A 22004-nucleotide genomic window follows, 5' to 3' on the forward strand; every position below is an offset into this window, starting at 1 on the left:
GAATTTACAAAAAATGTTCCATGCTTCCATTTCAGGGTTTTTGAGGCAATCCATATATTTTCTTGAAGAGGAACCAACAAAGGTTATAATTTCCAAGACTCTTAAAAGGTCATAACTTCTACCAATAGTCAGGAAAAATATTACAGAATCATGGATGTGGATGAAGTATTGGCATCTTCTATTGAAGCAAAGCTTCTTCCTAAGCCTCCATCGTCCTCTCGAGCTTGTATCTTCAGAGTTCCCCATGTACTCTCTGGCCAAAGTGAAGGTGCTTTTGCACCTAATAAAGTCTCAATTGGCCCCTTTCACCATGGTCATGAAAACCTGAAGAGCATGGAAGAATTCAAACTATGGTATTTGCATGGCCTTCTCTCTCGTGCCCCAACTCCACAGACAAGTTTAAAGATATTCACCAAAGCCATTCGGCAGTTGGAGGAACGTGCACGTGAGTGTTATGCAGAACAGTTGATCGACCTTGACACAGATGAATTCGTGGAGATGATGTTAGTTGATGGTTGTTTCATCTTAGAACTTTTCCGCAAGAAAGCAAATGGCATAGGAGGACTTCAAAGAGATGATCCCATATCCAGTACACTTTGGATGGACACTTTCTTGAGAGTTGACTTGATGTTGCTTGAGAACCAAATCCCATGGTTTGTTCTTGAATGTCTATTCAACCTCACTGAGCCTCCCATACAAAGAAGCCCATCCCTAGCCGAGCTTGCATTTGGTTTCTTTGATACTATGATGCCAATGATAGATCCTGCCAAATCGAGCTCTACACATGAAATGAAGCATTTACTTGACTTGCTGTGGAACAACATAATTTCAGCTTCTGCAGATTTGGAGGTGAGTCAGGTCACATTGGAGAATGAATATTGGGAAGTGATTCCTAAAGTGACAGACGTTGTAGAGGCTGGAGTCAAATTTAGGAAGGGCAACCCTGAAGAAATACTGAATATAAGATTCAAGGATTGGGTAATGGATATTCCTCCATTGCCAATTCAGGGAAGCACAAAATGTCTCTTTCGGAACCTCATTGCTTATGAGCAGTGTTCTTATTTCCTCCCCAGCCGGATCACATCTTATGTTATGCTTTTGAACCGTCTCATTAATCACTCATCAAAGGATGTGCAGTTACTAAGGGACCAAGGTATATTAGAGAAGCGTTTGAGCACTGCAGAAGATGGGTCCCTTTTCTTTAGCAGGGTTTTGAAAGGTATTATTCTCCACAAGTTCTATTATGTGGGAATTTACCAGAAAGTGAATGCTTATTATCGAACTAGTCGGCATAAGCGGCAAGCAACACTGAAGCGTGACTACTTCAACAATCCACTGACAATAATTTGCCTCATCGTTGTTATTGCACTACTACTTCTTAATGCCTTCATGCGAACCTTATTCATTATCCTAAGTGACCATTAGTTTCTTGTCACACATTTGATATGTTATGCAATTTAATGCCCAGTTGTGCAATACAGACTGCAAATAAATATGTAATCTAGATATTCCGGATTTTCAACTATCTGTTTGCATTTTGACTTGTGTAATCAGGACCTTTTTCCTTAAGGTGAATACAATTTGCTCTCAATCCATATCTCTTAATTGTCTTGACCCATTTACTCATTCTCTAAAACGTGTTGAATCTTCAAGAAACTCAAGATGATCAGCTACTTCAAGTCTAGAACTTTGTTTACAGAATTGGTTTTAAGATTTTATTTCAATGAGTCGCCAATTGATATACTAGCAAGTACCAAGCAAGTAACATACGTTTTAAATAGTTATCACAAACTTTGTCAGCTTGAATAATGAACAACTAAATTTGCAGCTGTAGCTCTTACGTACCCTTCGTTTCTAATTCGTTTCTAACCTATGTCCGCTTGGGTTTTACTCAAGAGCTTTGTTTGCCTGGCACTATCATTAGGAGATTAGCTCAATGGATCATTTCGGATCGGTATCCCACGAAAAAAAAGATCCTCTACAATACGTTGGGTGTGTAATGTGGTATCCGTCAGTTGGGAGGATTTGGGATACGCATTCATATGTTAAAATGCGTGTCCGAATCCTCTCAATCGTTACATACCGCCTAACGTGTTGAAAAGGAGCTGGATCCAATCACATGGGTTGCTCTCAATTGCATTGGTCTTTAAGGCCTCTCTCCTATGGTGATATCCATACAAGTGTTTTCATTTCAGTATATAACCTACTAACCAAACCAACTCAACCATGCATGGCTGCTTGGTTGATGGTTGGATATTCTAAATCTGATTTAACGTTTAATAGGCTAGGTTTGTTGGGATTCTCAGCTCTTGCACTATTATCATCTACCAGAACAATAAAATTACCTAATTGAGAACATATTTCATTCAGTTCCATTCTTTCGGTGTAAAATATTTCATGTAAAATTTACTTAGGATAAATTTTGCATAATGAAAATTTTCTAATTTTTACTTATAAGCTGTAAATTGTAATTGTAGAATTCTTTAGTGCTTGCTTACCATATTTTTCACTTGGTAGAGCCATTTATATCATTATAACTAAATTTTGAAATTATGCAGCCACTATCATATGGTTGTGAGAAGCATATGTGGATGTCTCCTACTATTGCATAGGCCATATGGGTTCATCCAAGGCAACAAAGGGTACCCTCTATATATTAAAATTTTAAGAGTAAAGATCTTACAATCAAATTATGAATCTAATTTATCAAAGAAAAAAAACATCTGAAATATGTGGTCCCCCTCGTAACAAAAAACTTCCTATAAAAAGTTTTAAAACAAGCAATGGAAAATTAGATTTTATAATGAAATAATTTTCTTTCACTATTATTTTATGTCATTTGGAGCTTAATGAAAAATCACCGATGGAAAATTAAATTAACTAGACCACCTGCCCAACTTTATGACCAAAAAATGTATCTAAGGGCGTTTCTCGCAGTAATAACCATCCACCCTGAGTATTATCATAAACGCACCTAGATGCCTTAATTATGTCCCCTAACGGGTGACCCAATCACTAACATCCATTGATTAATTAACTAGCAACCTTTATAAATTGCATGCCACAATGAACATCATTGATGATTGTGTAGTTTATTTTCATCAATAGTTAATAAACCGTAGGTGCATCTTATTAGCTATTAAAATAAAAATAAAAAGGAGACTTTCAAACGCACTTTCAAATTCACCTCGTCTAAACTGATATTGATGCCGGAGGGAGAGATAGGAATAACATGTTTGCTTGCCATGACAGAACACTCATCATCGTGTGCACTCTCCTCAATCATCAAAAACGAGATATAATTCAAATTTTGAAGTCTGTTGCTTCTCCTATGAGCTTGGTCAACTTCAGAAGACCCCGGTGTTACAACAACATCCAAATTACTAGAGGTATGGCCATGAGCCCTTACGAAGGACCAATAGATAAACCACCATTATCCAAGAAAATGATATTAAACTCTCCATTATCCATGGGAACAATATTAAATTTACAAGAATCACAATCTCCAATACTTCCACGCAAATTGGTAATATTAAACTCAAGCTTATCTTTATCTCCAGTAATTAAATCCAAAGAAGAGACAGCATCTCCAACACTCCTCCGGTTTCCATTATTTAGGTTAGAAGTATTGCCAACCACCCTTCCCAATGACCAAATATTAAAATTACAAGTGAGAGAAAAACCAACTTGATCGTCACTTTTTCTCGACTCTAAGGATAGCTTGAGGAAGTTTTTCATCAAGCCCAAGTAGCCAATTATTTCTATCAGCCCATATAATTTATGAGACAGCCCATCAATTAAAATATTTACTGGAACTCTAAAACCCCACCGAAAGCTTTTTTTTTTTTTTTTGATTGAGAACCCACCGAAAGCCCACCAAGTGCAACATGGAAACAGAAGCCCGCCCAAAACACAAGTATATATTTCTAGGGGTGTCAATTCTAAGCCCGATTGGCCCGATCGAGCCCGACTTAGACTGGCCTGATTAATAAACGTGTCGGGCTCAAGTCAGAAAAGTTTGTTAAACAGGCGTTCACGGTGCAGGGAGCTAGCTCGTTGGGCATCCGATCGAACCGATCGACCGATTAGAGGCCCGACTTGAACCGACTCATTATAGCCCGACTTAGCCCGACCCCCTTTATTAAAAACAATCATAATCTCATAGCATTTCTCTCTTTATTAAATATAGGGGTAACCATCTAGTATGATTATTTTTTGTATAAAACTATTGTGATTTAATGTTAATTATGAGGCTTCAATCCACTTAAGAAAATAATTTTAAGGTAAGCACATTTAGAGCCCGTTTAAACTCAAATATTTCCATAGCTCGGTTAAGGCCCTTTTAAGATAGCCCGATTAAAGCCTGACACTGACCGACCCAATTATAAACCGTACCATGCCCCCCAAAACTATGCCCATTTACTTAAACGGACATTCATAATGCAAGGTTTTCAAGTGGTCAAGGACTCAAGCCCGATTAGGCCCGATTGAGACCAGCCCGACCCAACCACTTGACACCCATACATATTTCATTGCTCATACAATTAGCAAGTGGTAGGTAAACACATAGTTATTAAATTTGGATTCGGGAATTATTCGGATGAAAAATTATTAGGATTAATGCATTTCATTAATTCAACGATTCGGTCAAAATATCAGTCAAAAAAGCAGAGATAATAAAATTCGAGTTCCGATTCGGATTGGGATTCGGGAATTATTCTTTGATAAAAATAAAAAGTGGACAAAAAATTCAAATGTTATTTTTAATATTTGCAATACTTGTTTCATATTATCTATTAATTATCATATGTACATAACATACAAATGATATAAAAATTAAAGTTTTAAATTTTAAAGATAAAAATTATTATATTTAGCTTTTTTTTTTTTTAACTCATTTCATGTTACTCAAATAATTGAATCAGAGAAAGAGAGACTGAGAACAATTTCAGCTAGACCCACGTCACCCACCATGCATGTTCACCTTAAATGCTAGAGAGAGAGTAACAATTGTAAAACTTAGTCAAACCAAAATAGGGTGAGAGATTTTTTTTTTTTTTTTGTAGAAATGTGAGATTATCTCAGGAAAAATAAGTTTTGTCGATTTCTATTAAAAAAAAGAAGAAGAGTAACATTAGGATAATAAATGCATAATAATAACACCATTTTTTTAAGACTTATTGACTTATTCAAGATAATTTTTTTTTTTTTTTTACATAGGATAAAATTAGGTTATAATTCGGATAAAATTTGATTGGACCGAATTATTTATGAATTTTAAAAAATTTAAGAATTTTTATTTGATTTAGATTTCAACACAATTATTCGTAAAATTCTGTTGGACAGAATAATTCGGAGAATTAAATAACTACGGGTAAACACACACCGAACTCTCAATTTCGAACTGCAGGCAACTCCGTTCTTCTGCTCAGTCTCCGACCGCCATTGCAGCGCCCAAATTCGGCAAGTGCCCTCAGACCAGCAGCAATATCTGTATCAGAACCGACTTCATATCCTCCTGGTGTCTCTTTAGGTGATTCCAGGTAAGATTCGATCTTTCTGGCGAAAGTTGTTCAATTCTTTCTATCGGGTCGATTACTGTATCTCTGCAGGTAGGAAGTTTGATTTTTTTTTTTTTTTTTTTTTCAGAAATTTGTTTGATATAGGAGTTTCTGAAAACCGATTCGTGTTTGCTATGAACACTGTCTAAAATTTCATACATTCCAGGTACTTTTAAGACATTTACAGTGAAATTTCATAGAGTTAGGGTTTCCTTCGTAATAATTTGGACAATTTGGAACAGAGGCGTCCAATTTAGGTGTCGAAGCTTGAGGCTCTGTTTCAGAAAGCGGCTGCTGCCAAGCAGTTTATCGAGAATCCTTATAAAAACTATCTCCAAGGCCTGCAAGAACGTAAAGAGAGGTACAATTCAAGTATTTAAAGCTGATCAATTGTTATTGATGTTCTTGATGAGTACGATACCTCTTTTGTAAGTTTATTGTTGATGAACAAGTTAAACAAAGAGCAATATAAAAAGTAATAAATGAATTCAACTGCATTCAGTCCTTAAATGATGAGGTCTCATTCTGAAATTGCCTCCGTTGATGACCTTCTTCACTTCCTAGCTCAGAATGTAATGATATTTGGCAGGATTAATGTTATTATAGTTAGGGCAAGAAAGCACTACCTCCTGGTGCAGGAGCATACCAGTGGGTGTGGCCAATGGGAGCACGAGCATCTTCAGCGTGGGGAGCTGCTCACGCCAAGAGGTACCATTCTTTCTTCCTTATTGTTATTAAGTAGAAAGAACTGCTACCCGCTTGCATGTGTCTATGCCTACACATTAGGTGTGGAAAAACCGTACTGCCCCATGCTGAAGATGCTCCCGCACGCCTTCCCATTGGCCTGTGTGCTGGCATATACTTGTGCCAACAGGTTAGCATTCACTTACCCTATTTTACTGGGGAAATGAGTCATCCCTGGTCAAGTGGCCCCTGCCTCCGGATATAGAGGGCGACAAAATGACGTCCCCACCCCTCTGAAATGTAAAAAACCAACCCCTTGTATATGCTCATGGCGTCTCCTCATTGGCCCTCAAGTTGGTTTAGGGACCACACGTCCAAGGAGCGTTCTTTTCCCCTTATTTTTTATTCTTCTTGTAGCATTAGGTAGTAATAACAATGGGACTAATGCTCATGTTAGTTCTGTGAATTTGTTTGAACAGATAGCAGTCACATTCACTCTTTCTCTTTCCTTTGGCTACAAAAGTTTAAGCTAAACAAAACCCTGCAATTAATATTTTTTCTCAGGAGAGAAGAAGAAAAATGTTGTTCCAAGAGATTGTAAATTACTGTGCAAATGTTGAATTTTTTGAAAGTACACTTTCCTTGGAGTGCTTTTCTTTTTTGACAAGTTGAAGGATAATATATTAGGGAATGGTCCAAGTTGGATATGTATCATTCGGGCAAGAGATTGTTGCCTGGTCATGTGGCCCCTGCACCAGCATGGGGGCCAATGAGAGCACGTGTAGTGGCATCAACATTGATGGAATTTTTTATTTCACTGATGGCGGGACTGTAATTTCATAGCTTCCTATGTCTGGGTGTAGGAGCCACATGACGAGGTAGCGCTCTTTTCCCATATCATTATCAGGCTCAAAATTTATTAACACGCATGTGCACCCTCTCTAGTGACCTAGTCTAAGGATTGACATTCACCCTTGTGGTAGTGGTGAAATTTTTAATGATTTATTCAGCCACCTTACATAATTTGTTTGGTACAAAACTTTGGAAATGAGCTTAGGAGCTTGAGATTACCTATCCACAAAATTTCAGCCCCATCTAAAACCTAACATACGGTAGAACTAAGTGCATGACCCAGAGAAACCCTTTTGTCTGTGCAGGTCACAAGAACCATTATCATATTAATACTTTTTCTCATATTGGTGCTTGGTAAAGTTTAATATGTAGAATGCATATATAAAAGATATTTGTGCGAATATGTGAATTTTTCATTGCAGCTTTAATGATTATACCAAATTACACCTCATGTTTATTCCATACCTGAATTTACAAAGAATGTTCCATGCTTCCATCTCAGGGTTTTTGAGGCCATATATTTTCTTGAAGAAGAACCAACAAGGGTTGTAATCTCCAAGACTCTTAAAAGGCCATAAATTCTACCTATACTTTGGCAGAACATTACAGAATTATGGATGTGGATGATATATTGACATCTTCCATTGAAGCAAAGCTTTGTCCTGAGCCTCCATTGTCCTCTCGGGCTTGTATCTTCAGAGTTCCCCATGTACTCTCTCGACAAAGTGAAGGTGCTTTTGCACCTAATATTGTCTCAATTGGCCCCTTCCACCATGGTCATGAAAACCTGAAGAGAATGGAAGAATTCAAACTATGGTATTTGCATGGCCTCCTCTCTCGTGCTCCAACTTCACAGACAAGTTTAAAGATATTCACCAAAGCCATTCGGCAGTTGGAGGAACGTGCACGTGAGTGTTATGCAGAACATTTGATGGAATTTGACACAGATGAATTCGTGGAGATGATGCTAGTTGATGGTTGTTTCATCTTAGAACTTTTCCGCAAGAAAGTAAATGGCATAGAAAGACAAAGAGACGATCCCATATCCAATACACCTTGGATGGATAGTTACTTGCGAGTTGACTTGATGTTGCTTGAGAACCAAATTCCATGGTTTGTTCTTGAATGTCTATTCAACCTCACAGTGCCTTCCGGAGAAATGAACCCTTCCTTTGCTGAGCTTGCTCTAGGTTTCTTTGATACTATGATGCCAATGACAGTTCCTGCCAAATCGAGCTCTAGATTTGAAACAAAGCATTTGCTTGACTTGCTGTGGAATAGCATAATTTCAGCTTCTGCAGATGTAGAGTTGACATTGGAGAATGAATATTGGGAAGTAATTCCTAAAGTGAAAAACCTTGTAGAGGCTGGAGTCAAATTCAGAAAGGGCAGCCCTGAAGAAATATTGAATATAAGATTCGAAGATGGGGTGATGGAAATACCACCATTGCTAATTCAAGGGAGCACAGAACTTCTCTTTCGGAATCTCATGGCTTATGAGCAGTGTTGTTTTTTCTTGCCTAACCGAATCACTTCTTATGTTGTATTTTTGGATTCTCTCATTAACTCATCAAAGGATGTGCATTTACTTGGGGACCAAGGAATATTAGAGAACTGGTTGAGCACTGAAGAAGATGCTTCCCTTTTCTTTAGCAGGGTATGGAAAGGTGGTACTCTTCACAAATTCTATTATGTGGGAATTTGCCAAAAAGTGAATGCTTATTATGGAACAAGTTGGCATAAGTGGCGAGCAACACTGAAGCGTGATTACTTCAACAACCCATGGACCATAATTTCCTTCATTGGTGCTATTGTAATGCTAGTTCTTACCTTGTTGCAAGCCTTATTCTCTATCCTAAGTTTTTATTAGTTGTCTTTCATTTGAAAGGTTATCCGATTGTGTATACTTCTGTTTGCTTGGAGAGAGAATTAGATCGATTTTTTTTTTTTTTTTGGTAGAAGAAATTAGATGGAATACCTCAGAGCTTGATGCGCAGTTTTTAACTTTGTAATTGCGGCTTTACCTGCTAAATAAGGGGATGTTTTACGCTTACTAATGAATAATTAAGAGTTAAGAACCTTTTCAAGGATTTGGCTCGTCGCCAATTTTGAATCTATCAATTTTTTACCAATTCTTCACAAGAAATCAACACTTGCCCATCAACATCTAAAGGTTGGGAGAAACCTTGTTTTTGATGACCCCATTTCCCTTCTTCCCGACATTTGCCATGGCCATGTGAAGGTGGTTTATACACCACATATGCTGACTCTGGTTTTGCTGAAAGCATGAAAGAAAAAAGCTGCGCAGCTGTGCTTTTGGTGGAGAGAACCTGATGTGTTAGTGGGTGGTGCTGGTCGTGATGGGCCCAGAGAAAGATAACAGAGTGTATGTATGTTGCAAACAGGTCCACCTCCTTAACTCATGGAGGAGATGACTTCCCGACTTGGAGCAAGAGAATATGAATACAAAAAAAGTGATGTGATGACTTCTTAAAAGGAAGAAAAGAGAAGTGCCCCAGGGGTGAGAAGTGATCAGTGTACGTTGGTCTGTTGGGTAGAAAGCAATGAGAGTGATTGGTTGAATGTTTGTTATTTTTATATAATTTTAAATCATTTAAATATAAAACTATTATTTTTCCATTTGGAAAACAAATAATTAGAAAAAAAAAATTTTTCATTTTCTTTTTATTGGTAGCATTTTACTTTTTCTTTGTCTTTTTCTTTTCTTGACAATCGAAAGACAGCCTAAATGCTTTATTCAGCCACTTAACATAAATTGTTTGGTATGAAACTTTAGATGCGAGCTGGGGACTATCAGATTAACTATCCACCCCAAATTTTAACCCATTCTAAAACATATCATATGATAGAACTAAGTGCATGACCAAAAGAATCCCTATAACCCCAAGGGGATAAACGGGGATTTGATCCTTGTCACAACATTTCAGAAAGTGTCTGAACTGGGTTTAAATCACCTTGGCAACACCTTTGAAATTACTCACAACGGGATTAATCTCGTTCCAATGATTGTGGGGTCAGGTGGGCTGGACTTGGGGAAAAGTCAATCCTCATTAACAAGAGAGAGAGAGAGAGAGAGAGAGAGAGAGAGAGAGAGAGAGAGAGAGAGAGAGAGAGCAGGGAGAGAAAAATATCATCTTAATATTTTTTGTCATTCTAGTGCTCGGGAAGGGTTAATATGCAAAATACATACATAAAAGATAATTAGGGGAATATGTGAATTATTCATTTCAGCTTTAATGATCCAGTACCAAATTACATCTCATGTTTATCCCATACCTGAATTTACTGGGAATGTTCCATGTTTCAATTCCAGGTTTTTGAAGCCATATACTTTCTCAAAGAAGAAACAACAAGCGTTGTAATTTCCAAGACTCTTAAAGGCCATAACTTCTACCAATACATAGGAAGAACATCACAGAATTATGAATGTAGAAGAAGCATTGGCATCTTCCATTGAAGCAAAGCTTCGTTCTAAGCCACCATTGTCCTCTCAAGCTTGTATCTTTAGAGTTCCCCACGTACTCTTTCGACAAAGTGAAGGTGCTTTTGCGCCTCATATAGTCTCAATTGGCCCTTGTTACCATGGTCATGAAAACCTGAAGAGCATGGAAGACTTCAAGCTATGGTATTTACATGGCCTCCTCTCTCGGCGCCCAATTCCACAAACAAGTTTAAAGATATTCACCAAAGACATTCAGCAGTTGGAGGAACGTGCGCGTGAGTATTACACAGAACATTTGGTCGACTTTGACACAGATGAATTCATGGAGATGATGTTAGTAGATGGTTGTTTCATCTTAGAACATTTCTGCAGGAAACGAAACGGCATAGATGGACGACAAAGAGATGATCCCATATCCAGTGTACCTTGGATGGACAGTAACTTGCGAGTTGACTTGATGTTGCTTGAGAACCAAATCCTATGGGTTGTTCTTGAATGTCTCTTCAACCTAACAATGCCTCCCGGGGAAAGAAGCTCTTCCCTTGCTGAGCTTGCACTTGGTTTCTTTGATACTATGATGCCAACGACAGTTCTTGCCAAATCCAGCTCTAGGCTTGAAACAAAGCATATACTTGACTTGCTGTGGAACAACATAATTTCAGCTTCTGCAAATGTAGAGTTGACATTGGAGAATGATCAGTACTGGGAAGTAATTCCTAAAGTGACAGACCTTGTAGAGGCCAAAGTCAAATTCAGGAAGGGCAACCATGAAGAAATACTAAATATAAGATTCAAAGATGGGGTTATGGAAATACCACCATTGCTAATTCAAGGAAGCACAAAGCTACTCTTTCGGAATCTCATACTTATGAGCAGTGTTGTTATTTCTTGCCTAACCGAATCACTTCTTATGTTGTACTTCTGGATTCTCTCATTAACTCATCAAATGATGTGCATTTACTTGGGGACCAAGGAATATTAGAGAACCGGTTGAGCACTGAAGAAGATGCTTCCCTTTTCTTTAGCAGGGTATGGAACGGTGGTACTCTTCACAAATTCTATTATGTGGGAATTTGCCAAAAAATGAATGCTTATTATCGAACAAGTTGGCATAAGTGGCAAGCAACACTGAAGCTTGATTACTTCAACAACCCATGGACCATAATTTCCTTCGTTGGTGCTATTGTAATGCTAGTTCTTACCTTCTTGCAAACCTTATTCTCTATCCTAAGTTATTATTAGTTCTTGTCTTCCATTTGATATATTTTTCCTTGCTGTTTCTTGATATACTGGAGAGCTCCATGAGAAGTTTTTGCACACAAGAATTCATTAAATGCAACCACTTTGTCTGAATTATTTGTCAACATCTCAAAGCATAATTAAACTTGGGGCAAGGAATAGAGCATGCTAGCGGGTCACCCAGGAATAAGGCATGATAGCGTTTGTTGATTGTTGGATTTCATCAGTTTGATTTAAATCATTGAACTCCAATTATTATTTTAATCCTAACTAACAGCAAGAAAGGGAAAGATACTCATTCAGATATGGTACGATTTTCATGGGAATTCAAAATACGTAGTCTCCATTTCTTCTGTGTCACCATCCATATGTTGCAGAGTTTAGAGGTTCAAAGGTTCCTTCTCTAGCCATGATCTCAAAATCGCCAGAGTTTCAGGTTTTTTTAATAAACAATGAGCCTCCCACCGCAGAGAAATGGCTTAAAATGCTTCTTGAGAGAAAGAGAGAATGCTTGATCAGCCAAGAATAGCTTCACCACTGGAACAACCACCAGAAGAGAAGGCTTTCCCAGCTCAACATTCGGTTTAATTTCTCCTTCACCTTCGACAAAACCTCATTTGCGGCCACCCCTTCCGGCCCTCAATTTATTTATACGTATACAAATGGTTTCAAGCAGATTCCAGCAGAATGAGAGCTAACTGAGAGATCAGCGAGAGATTCCTTGCTGAAAACAAAATATAAAGAATCCCACTTGGAAGTCCGAACATGAATTGCTTCTTTAGACTAGAAAAGAGAAATTTGTGGTGAGGGAAGAGGAATTAGCAGAGAGCAAAGAAGAGTTCATGTTAGAAGAACTCTGATGATGAAGACACAGGTTCTTTGTTGTATATATAGAATGGAGATTTTCCAAAGATGATTCTAGGATGATAGAGATTAAAGACATACACCCCTATTTGCTTCATCTTCAAAACTAGATATACCTTAGCCTTGAGGAGAAGATGGCTGCTACCTCTACAAAATTGCTCTCAGGAAGACTTATGCATTGTTTCAGTCTTATTAACCAAACTTCCAGATGTGGCAAACTGCTTGGTTCAATATGCTCAAAGCGCAAAGGAGCACAACTGTATACCAGATGAACTTAGCACACTATTAAACTCATCTCACTAAAATTTTTGTATAGAAGCATGTTGACTTGCCTTTGACAAGCAATTCTTAATATTGTTCTTCTTTTCCCTTTCTAAACTATTCAATGATTTACTGAGTCAAGCCCACTTTGAAATTGATTCCCCACACAAATATCAAGTTACTACTCTGTTCAGAACTTGTGTTTTAGTGCTAAGGAATTTCAAAGTACATCAACCGCCTGAATCATCGGCATTCCAACCAAAAATTACCTTGATTCTTGAAACAACCTGGAATTCCTCTTAATCTATGCTTACAAAACCAAGCCAGCCCAAAACCAGAAAATGCTCGGACATCTTTGACACATGCTTCCTGGGTTCAGCCTGGGTTGATTTCATATACTCAGGAAGCAGAATGAAATGCAACTGGATTTTCATCATCTTTTTTTTTTTTTTTTTTTTGGGAGGTAAGTATGCCTCACTGGCAATGATGAATCAGTAAGTGTGCCTCATGTGTTGAATGCATCTACTTGTCCTATTGTTACAGTGTGCAGTAATTCTTGGATTTTCCTCTGTTCCTAGGATCTGTTTTATATAACTTTCTATTCTATTCTCCTGCAAGTGTGTGTTGCTGTTACAACATATCTGATTAGAAATTTATATTTACTAGAGGGCCTTGGTTGGGTATGTAACAATATCAAAGACTAACAACCAGCAATCACCAAGAGAAATAGGAAGAAGAATGGAGAAGAAGGAGAAGAAACCGAGACTGCTAGTTCACAGAATCGTGAAAAGCAGTCTACCTGACCTTTATTTATATAGTCAATAGAATTACAAGAGAAAAAGGACATAAAGAATTGTGATCTATCCTAACAAGGAAACAACAAGAAGGAATTACAAGTAATTAGGAAAGAAATAATATAAATAAGGAAACAATCTAATTCTACTTGGGAATTAGCTCCATAGTCAGATACTTGAGTGAATTACCACCCAAGTTATTCAACCGACACACACATATACCCTTTGTACCCCCCACAGTTCAAAGGGTCCATAATACTTCTTTGACAAGGTAGAAAGTTATAGAAACTTTCATTTGAAGTAAGTATGGTTGGTTATGGGTTTTTCTGGCTCACTATGATGATAGTCCATTTGGGATCTTTGATTAAGTTAGAGATGTTATTTAAAGTTGTTTTGTTCCAACATATATCAGTAGTTGATTGTACCTTGGTCTCCTTGGTGATCTTACAATCTTCAGTTTCATTTTGCAAACATAGTTATATTTGCACTCCCAGCTTGTGGTCATTGCAGGATATCAGTAATTGAAGGATGTCATCAGCTTGATTGTTCTATAAATAGTCTTGTATCCCTCAACATGGTGGTGGCATTCATACTGAATAATGGAGCAGCTTCGGATTGCTTTCATAGAACATTACGAGGTTTGCAGCAAGAATTGATTCTAGTTATGAAGTTGGGCTTCATCTGTACCTCTGAAGTTCCTTTTCAACATGCTTTCCATAAACATATAAATGGCTGGTCCAAAAACTCTTCAATCGCTTATCTACAAAATGTCGACCTCCATGTTTACCACAATAACCAATCAATTTGGTTACGAATGATGTAAAGCAAAAATCCAGTGTCCATTCTTTCTTTTGGGTGGAAAGAACCTGACAAAACCCCGTGAATGCTTCTCAGGAGTTTTGGCCAAAGAAGTAGAGGAGCCTTCTGGTGCCATGGATGTATTGAATTGACTCAGGATCTAAAGAGCATGTTTGCTTCAGTATCAGATGGTCAAGTGGAAGAGTTGAATGCATCTGAGGGGGACTCACCGCCTTCTCCGATAAAATTTGAAGTAGCAGTTTCTATCTCAACCTGCTCAAAGTCTTTTGAGGTATCAATGCTTACTGGGTTCAATCCACTAGGTGTTTTCTTATTTACCTCGAAACTTTCACCCCTTTGATACATCTCATTTTGTTGGGATCCCATGGGTCTATTGGAGGACATAAAGCTTTCAACTGCCTACTAAGAAGAAAATGGTTTTCTCACACTCTGCAAGCTTCTCTGTTGCAGCTGCTCTCTCTCTCTATCTTGTAACAACAAAGCAAAATAAACAGAATTACATACATTTTAATCAGCATCCCTGGCGACTTAGCCTAAATATTAGAACAATGAAAATGTACAAAAGGGGTGCATGAGAGAGTAGATTTTTCTGCACAACAGAAGGATTATGCATGTAGAACATAACACAGATAAAAGGAAAATATAACCAATCGACTTTCCAACAGAATTCACAGATTAATAACAAATTAGATGAACTGCATTCAAGGAACTTCTGTGTGCATTAAAACTAAAGATGAAGTTCCCAGGTAAAAAGAACCCTGCATTGTGCTGCTATCAGAAAAAAAAAAAAAGGGAAGGTGGTGGTCCATGCAAACGTAAGTTGATGGTTCAACCACCATAAACAAAATAAGAAACGAATATTATCGGCAAGTAAGGTATGTTAAGGGAGGCTTTAGAAGAAGGCCTCCATAGATGTATGAGAGGAAGAAAGAAATGAAAAAGACATGAACACAAGTGAAAACAACTAGAATAAAAAGATTCCGGAATAAATCAATGGAAAATGAAAGCTTGTGGAGGAATGAAAAAACATCCTCAAACAAACTGACTAGAGAAACAGAAAAACAATCATAGGATCAAACGAGAGGGCCAAAAAAGTATAACAAAGATGAAGTGAAGGATACAAGTTCCTAACGCACTTGGTAGCATGTGGTGTGTGGAAGCCCATTGCTACCAGGAGTTCTGTTGATAATAGGATCGAATAGGACTGATATACAAAAAAAAGTTAATTGTCCTTTTACAAAAATAAACCCAGACACCAAAACCCAATTCACAAGTCCTATCAATAAAAAGAGTAATATGAAAAGGAAGTTAATATACCTAATGCATTAAACGAGAGTGAAGGAGCAGATCAAAATCCTTATCTCCCTAGCCCTAGAGAGCGACATCAACTCTTCAAGAAGAGCTCGATTCCTGCAAGAAACAAGAGAGGGGTAAGGCTGAGAGTATTATGAAATGACAAAAATTCCATTTTAAATGTCAATTTACAATATAGTTATGAGATTTTAATAAAAGGATAAATCGTTCAAAAGCGGTCTCATAGGTCTTATGAACAGCTTGATGAATCGCAAAGGGCTAACCTTTCCCTTCCTTTATCCAGTCTCCTTATCGCCCTACTTGCAACTTTATTAGCTACTAATAGGAGAGGCAAAAGCAACACAACCACACCAACCAACTAGGGGGTGGGGGAGAATAGACATGGGCAAACCCCAGGAGACAACAATGAACCATTGGGGAATCCCTTACAAGGCAATGGGGAAGCATAGCTAGCTTAGAACTAAAAAAAAAAAAAAAGATGACTTTCCAAATCCTATCAAAGGATCCGGAGTTAGAGATCGATCTATGAAGATTACGTTCCATCCAAATGTGGTTGATGGTGGCACAGGAGGCAAGGTTTCCGGTAATGTCACAAATGAAACTACACTAAAAGTCATATCAACCCAAATTCATTCTTTCATGAACAGAAAATATATCTCCTGAAAGGCCAACAACTGCGAAGGACACACTTCCAGAAAGAGGAAGCGAAAGCATAAGAGAAGAAGATATGGTTGACATCTTCAGAGCCATTCCAACAAAGGCAACAGGTAGTGGGAACCTAGATGTGTTTGTAGATTAAGAAATACTGGGTAAGGAGGCAGTTAGAAAGGGTGCGCCAAGCAGTGAAATAATGGCAGTGAATGTGACCTTTGAACCAAACAAATTGTCTCCAAGGAACTAAGGGGTCTCTAGCTCTAACAAAATCCCAGGCCGAGGAAGAGCTAAAGAGACCAGAGGGTGAGGGAGACCAGATGACTTTATCAAATCTTCAACGGTGACCTGGGGGAAGGGCCGACTGGAGTTTAGAGAGAGGGGGAGGGGGGGAGGGGAGGGAGGGGGGCACCAGACACCATTAGAGATGATGGAGGCGATAAGAGAATCTTTGGGGATACCAGAGGAATAAATGGATCTGATGCTAACAAGGTAGAGGAGAACACCCAGAGAATGTCAATGATCAAGCCAAAGAGAGATGGAGGATCCATCCCCAATAGATAAAGATATGGTGTCAAGGGAAATTTATCTGGTAAGAAGAATGTTGCGCAAGACCCAAGAAGCATCAATAGGAATGGAAGTCCATGAGGAATCCTTACCAAGGAGAGTAGAGTAAACCCAAAAGACCCAAATGTTGTTATGTATGGAGGCAAGTTTCCAAATGAGTTTGAGAATGCCCGCAGTATTGACACCTTTGATTCTTCGAAGACTCAAGCTCCTTTCAGCTTTAGGGAGGCAAACAGAGGGCCAACTGAGGGGGTGGAGGAATTTGGTAGAATCAAACCCTTTCCAAAGGAAGTTGCAAAAGAGGGATTACATAGCCTTTATGGTGGCTTGGGAAGCACAAAAATGCCCGAACAGTAGAGGTAGTAGGATTGAAGCACGGATCTGATAATGACAAGATGGCCGGCATAGGAGAGGAGCTTACCTTTCCAGGGCTGGAGCTTTTTCTTTATGAGATCCAATATGGGTGCAATGATGAGCAGAGAGCCTAGCAAAGATGAGAGAGAGGCCCAAATATCTGATAGGAAGAGAACCAAGAGTAAATCTAGTTAGCTGAATAAGACTGGCTTTAGAAGAGTTAGTTACTCCAGAAAGAAAAAGTTGGGACTTGAGGAGGTTAATATGATGGCTTGGCCGGGATTCGATGGGAAACGGAAGACATAATGGATTCAATAAAGACGGGATCAGCTTTAGAGAAAACCATCAATCATCAGTGAAAGCAAGATGGGTTAGATTAATGGATTTACATCTGGGGAGGGGGGATATGAGGAGGTGGAGGCAGTACTAGATTGAATGGATCTAGAAAGGACATCAGGGGATGGGGAAAAGAGGAGGGAAAAGAGGAAGGGAGAGAGTGGGCCCCTTAGGGGATACATCTCGAGGAAGAGAAGTAGCCAATGGGGTTACCATTAATAAAGATGGAGAAACAGGGAGATGACATACAAGAATGAATCCAATGCACAAAGACAAAAGGGAATGCCATTTGAAATAGGACTTCAAAGATGAAATTCCATCGAATGGAGTCAAAAGCCTTATGGATGCCATGTTTTCAATTCTACTACTACTACAAATATATATATATATATATATATATATAAAATAACTCACTTTGAAATCCAAACCAGTCTCGAACCTCATTCCCATTCCAAAGAGATGTCAATGTTACGTTCTCGAAGGTCTTTAACTATGTCCTGTTCATGGAACCAATCAAATCATGTTATTTAAAGAACTGCAAGAATCTTGAGAGAGAGAGAGAGAGAGAGAGAGAGAGAGAGAACGAACCAAGATTCTCTTCTTGCCAGAATTTTTCAATCTGATGCAATAATTTAATCTTATAGTTGCTGCAGAATTCAAATCCTCTAAGCCCTCAATTTCAATCAGGTTTTCACAGCCTGAAAGGTCTAGCATCCTTAGGTGCTTCATGTTTGACAAATTTGGTGACCTTTTCAACATCCTGCAGCCTAATGCATCAAGAGAACGCAAACTTGATGGAAGCATTGGGAGTGACTTGAGTCTTCGACAATAGCACAAATCCAAAGTTTGAAGTTTTGAAAGCCGGCCAATGCAAGATGGAAGGATCCCAAAGCAATTCCAAGATAGATTCAATGACTCCAAAGAGTATAACATCCAAAAATCATTAGGTATATCACTGTCAGTTAGCTTGCAATTTCCCAGAGCTAAGTGTTTTAAGGATGAAACTCGATCCTCTGAATATTTTATTCTGTCATGCAAAGAATGACTGGAAGTGATAAGGTTCTTTAAAAGTCCAAAGGAAGAAGGTCGCTCTTTTATAATCGTGTCACTCGCATCAAGCATTGTTAAATGTCTCAAGTTCCCGATCCCCTTTGGCAAATTATCAAGTTTTGAGCAGAAAGAAATTGTAAGTGTTTCAAGTGATACCAATTTACTAATACCGCTTGGAAGATTCTTGAGATTGCCGCAATACCGTAGATCCAAGATTACAAGTTTCTTAAGACATTCAATACTTCCATGGACTTCAACCAAACTTTCACAACAATTAAGAATCAGTTTCTCAAGATTCAGAAGCCCCGAGAAGTCCGGTGTACGGGTTAGGTAAGGAGAATCACTAAGATTGAGCTCCTCCAACTTTGGGAGATACTGGAAGAAAGAGGAAAAATTAGTTCCCCTAAAATATAAATGATAAAAATCAAACAAATAAAGGAAAAGTCAAAAATTGTAGCATACCTTGGTTTCCTTCCAAACTTCTCTGAGTTTGCTCTTTTGCAAGTCAAGAATAACAAGGTTCCCTAGAAGAAAATTATTTGGTATGCATTTGAAGGGGAATCCTTTCCAACTAACCCAAACGAGTTTTCTAAAACAAAAAAGACACTCCTGAAGAGAAGGTTCTAGATCTATTTCAATGCTAGACCATAAACTATCAACTTCAAGTAATCTTAAATTAGGCATTTTCGAAAATCCTTCAACGATCAACCGGCCAAACTCTTCTACATCATATCGAAACAAGTTAAATTGAAGGCCTTCAACTACATCAGTTCCCTGATAAAAGTATAAAGAAAGGACAATTTTCATAAATATATTTGCTAATAATCATCATATTGTGATAAGAGATTAATTTGTGTTATTACTTACAGTGAGGTTTATCAATACATCAATGGCATCGTCATCATCCCACAATCTACTCCGTCCTTCAGGCTTACGAGGAGACTGTTTGCGAACAATTTCCCTTCCCATGTCTCGAATTACATCATGCATATGTATCCTATTTTTATCATCAATTGCTACTAGAGACCTCTCTGTGAGAAGTTTAATTCCTGCTTCTCCATCCAAACCACAAGCATCGAGAATTGTATTTACACAATTTTTGTCCTCCCCAATAAAAAAGCATGATATATCAAGGAATATGGTCCGGTTGGAATCATCTAGTGCATTATAACTTATTTCAAGTTTTTCTAAAATCCGACCATTGGGTATCTTTCTTAATTTCTTTAATTCACTTTCCCACTCAACTTGACTTCTTTTGTATAGAAGAGAACCCAAAACCACAAGAGCTAATGGAAGGCCCCCTGCATAATTTATTACATCATTTGAGAGCTGCACATAGTCTTCAAATGGATGATTTTGTCGAAAAGCATGATGACTAAAAAGTTGAAGAGAATCATTTTTATTCATTGTCTGGACTCTATATTTATACTTTTCATCCACATCCAGCTTATTTAGCAAATGCTCATCTCTAGTTGTTAGAATGATTCGACTTCCTGAACCAAAGCAACCATGCCCTCCAACCAATTCATAGAATTGTTCCATTTCATCCACATCATCAAGAACAATAAGAACTCTTTTATAGCATAGACGTTCTTTGATAATAATTATTCCTTTGTGCTCATTGTCTATGTCTATGTCTATGTCACTTCTATTCAAGACATCAGAGAGAAGCTGTTTTTGTAGGAGAACTAAACCCTTTTGTTGGCTTGAAACCACTGATCTAACATTAGCAAGAAAGCTGCTACCATCAAAATTTTTGTACTCGGAGTTAAAAACGGCCTTAGCTATAGTCGTCTTACCTATTCCACCAGAGCCGTATATCCCTATAATGTGAACAAGATCCAATCTGCCATCATTTAGCAAACAACCTATATGCTCAATGTGAGAATTTAACCCAACTGGATGTGGTGCAACATGCAAGCGTGTCTGTTCCACCGTTGTCAACACTTCTTCTGCAATTTTCTTTATAAGCTCTGCTTCATACCTGACCATTTTGACACACACACATACACACAAAATATAACTACAGTTACTAAGTCAAGAAGGCAGCAACTATAAAGAAGCATGACCTAAATTTGAATATGCTTAAGACTTACCCATTTGCAATATTTGCTTGATCCCACCCTGACAAATTCGCAGCTTCTGTGAGAGCAGCCCTCCACTCCTCCACCTTCCCCATGTTCTCCTTGAAACGTTCTTCATGTCTCATAAATGCCTCTGCATAAGTGTTGCTCTGTTTCCTGACATCGGCTGGATCCACCTTGTAGAAAACAGGTATAACCTTTTCTATTTGATTTTTCTTTTTGCAATGGAGGATCTTCACTAGCTCAACAAGGCACCAGGTTGAAGAAGCATAATTCTCAGAGAAGACGATAATGGCAATCCTAGAACCTTCAATGGCTTCCATCAGTTCTGAAGAGATATCCTCTCCTCTGTTTAGCCCTTCGTCGTCTCTAAATGTGTGAATCCCATTCTGGACCAACCAATTAAAGAGGTAATCGGTGAAGTTGGTGCGAGTGTCCTGACCGCAAAAACTCAAGAATACATCATACTTCCACGGTCGGGAGGAAGGTAAGCCGCTTCCTCCCATGTAAGTCAACTCGGCAGCCATGGATAGAGCACAAGATCAGATTGAATGGCGATTTTCTTCTCCCAAGAGATGAACACAGAAATAGGAATAAAGAACAGAGACCAGAGACTCAAGAGACCCTAAATAACTAGAATCGAATACACCTCACCCCATATCACACCATCCATAGAAGGTGGCCCCCATATCCTACGAACGGTGTGAGATGGGGTGGGCTGTTGAGAGGGACCTTTCTAGAGAGAGTGACGTTGGAACTTCGCAGTCCAAAAAAGGATATTCAACCAGAGTCACTTCGACTCTTTAGTTTATTTTTTTTTTTTTTTTTTACTTTTTAATTTCAGACCATGTTTTCAAGTATCGGTATCCTATTTTTTTGTATTATTGTGAATATTATATTTGTATATTGATACTCGATACTTACATCGAGTACTATATGGTTTCAAGAGTAAAATGGTAAAAAATTATATTTTTTTATTTAATTGAATCTGAATCAATATTGGAAAATTAATAATAACGATATCGATTCCGATACCTGAATATATGCTTCAAAGTGGATTCACACGGTTCTCTTTTAAATTTCATTGTGGAGAATATGAAGATCATGTCCC

The 22004-nt window shown here is 38.2% G+C and overlaps 4 protein-coding genes across 19 annotated transcripts; 3 read left to right on the forward strand and 1 right to left on the reverse strand.

Moving 5' to 3' along the window:
- Positions 1-150: 150 nt before the first annotated feature.
- LOC122093894 (UPF0481 protein At3g47200-like) lies at positions 151-1425 on the forward strand. Its single transcript, XM_042664440.1, has one exon. It carries the CDS (start codon positions 151-153, stop codon positions 1423-1425), a length of 1275 nt encoding a protein of 424 aa, XP_042520374.1.
- A 3944-nt stretch (positions 1426-5369) lies between these two features.
- Positions 5370-9048, forward strand: LOC122093128 (UPF0481 protein At3g47200-like). 10 transcript variants are annotated; one of them, XM_042663376.1, is made up of 5 exons: positions 5370-5543; positions 5650-5727; positions 5804-5922; positions 6151-6269; positions 7600-9048. In XM_042663376.1, exon 5 carries the CDS (start codon positions 7711-7713, stop codon positions 8965-8967), a length of 1257 nt encoding a protein of 418 aa, XP_042519310.1. In that variant the 5' UTR covers positions 5370-5543; positions 5650-5727; positions 5804-5922; positions 6151-6269; positions 7600-7710; the 3' UTR covers positions 8968-9048. The 10 variants fall into 10 exon arrangements, with proteins under 10 accessions (XP_042519310.1, XP_042519315.1, XP_042519313.1 ...); XM_042663381.1 differs by having other exon boundaries at positions 5819-5922; XM_042663379.1 differs by having other exon boundaries at positions 5650-5922.
- A 1271-nt stretch (positions 9049-10319) lies between these two features.
- LOC122093718 (disease resistance protein RUN1-like) lies at positions 10320-21499 on the reverse strand. 7 transcript variants are annotated; one of them, XM_042664160.1, is made up of 9 exons: positions 20906-21499; positions 19677-20793; positions 19272-19583; positions 18348-19184; positions 18174-18256; positions 15855-15947; positions 14144-15004; positions 10986-11225; positions 10320-10863 (listed from the first exon to the last, which is right to left on the reverse strand). In XM_042664160.1, the coding sequence occupies exons 1-5, from the start codon at positions 21418-21420 to the stop codon at positions 18200-18202; spliced, it is 2838 nt and encodes a 945-aa protein (XP_042520094.1). In that variant the 5' UTR covers positions 21421-21499; the 3' UTR covers positions 10320-10863; positions 10986-11225; positions 14144-15004; positions 15855-15947; positions 18174-18199. The 7 variants fall into 7 exon arrangements, with proteins under 7 accessions (XP_042520094.1, XP_042520091.1, XP_042520090.1 ...); XM_042664157.1 differs by having other exon boundaries at positions 10320-11225; positions 14144-15000; XM_042664156.1 differs by having other exon boundaries at positions 10320-11225.
- Positions 10541-14541, forward strand: LOC122093895 (UPF0481 protein At3g47200-like). The gene is made up of 2 exons (XM_042664441.1): positions 10541-11475; positions 14229-14541. Exons 1-2 carry the CDS (start codon positions 10541-10543, stop codon positions 14539-14541), a joined length of 1248 nt encoding a protein of 415 aa, XP_042520375.1.
- Positions 21500-22004: the final 505 nt, after the last annotated feature.

The sequence above is a fragment of the Macadamia integrifolia genome, chromosome 11 (assembly GCF_013358625.1).
Source record: "Macadamia integrifolia cultivar HAES 741 chromosome 11, SCU_Mint_v3, whole genome shotgun sequence".
Taxonomy (NCBI): Eukaryota; Viridiplantae; Streptophyta; class Magnoliopsida; order Proteales; family Proteaceae; genus Macadamia; species Macadamia integrifolia.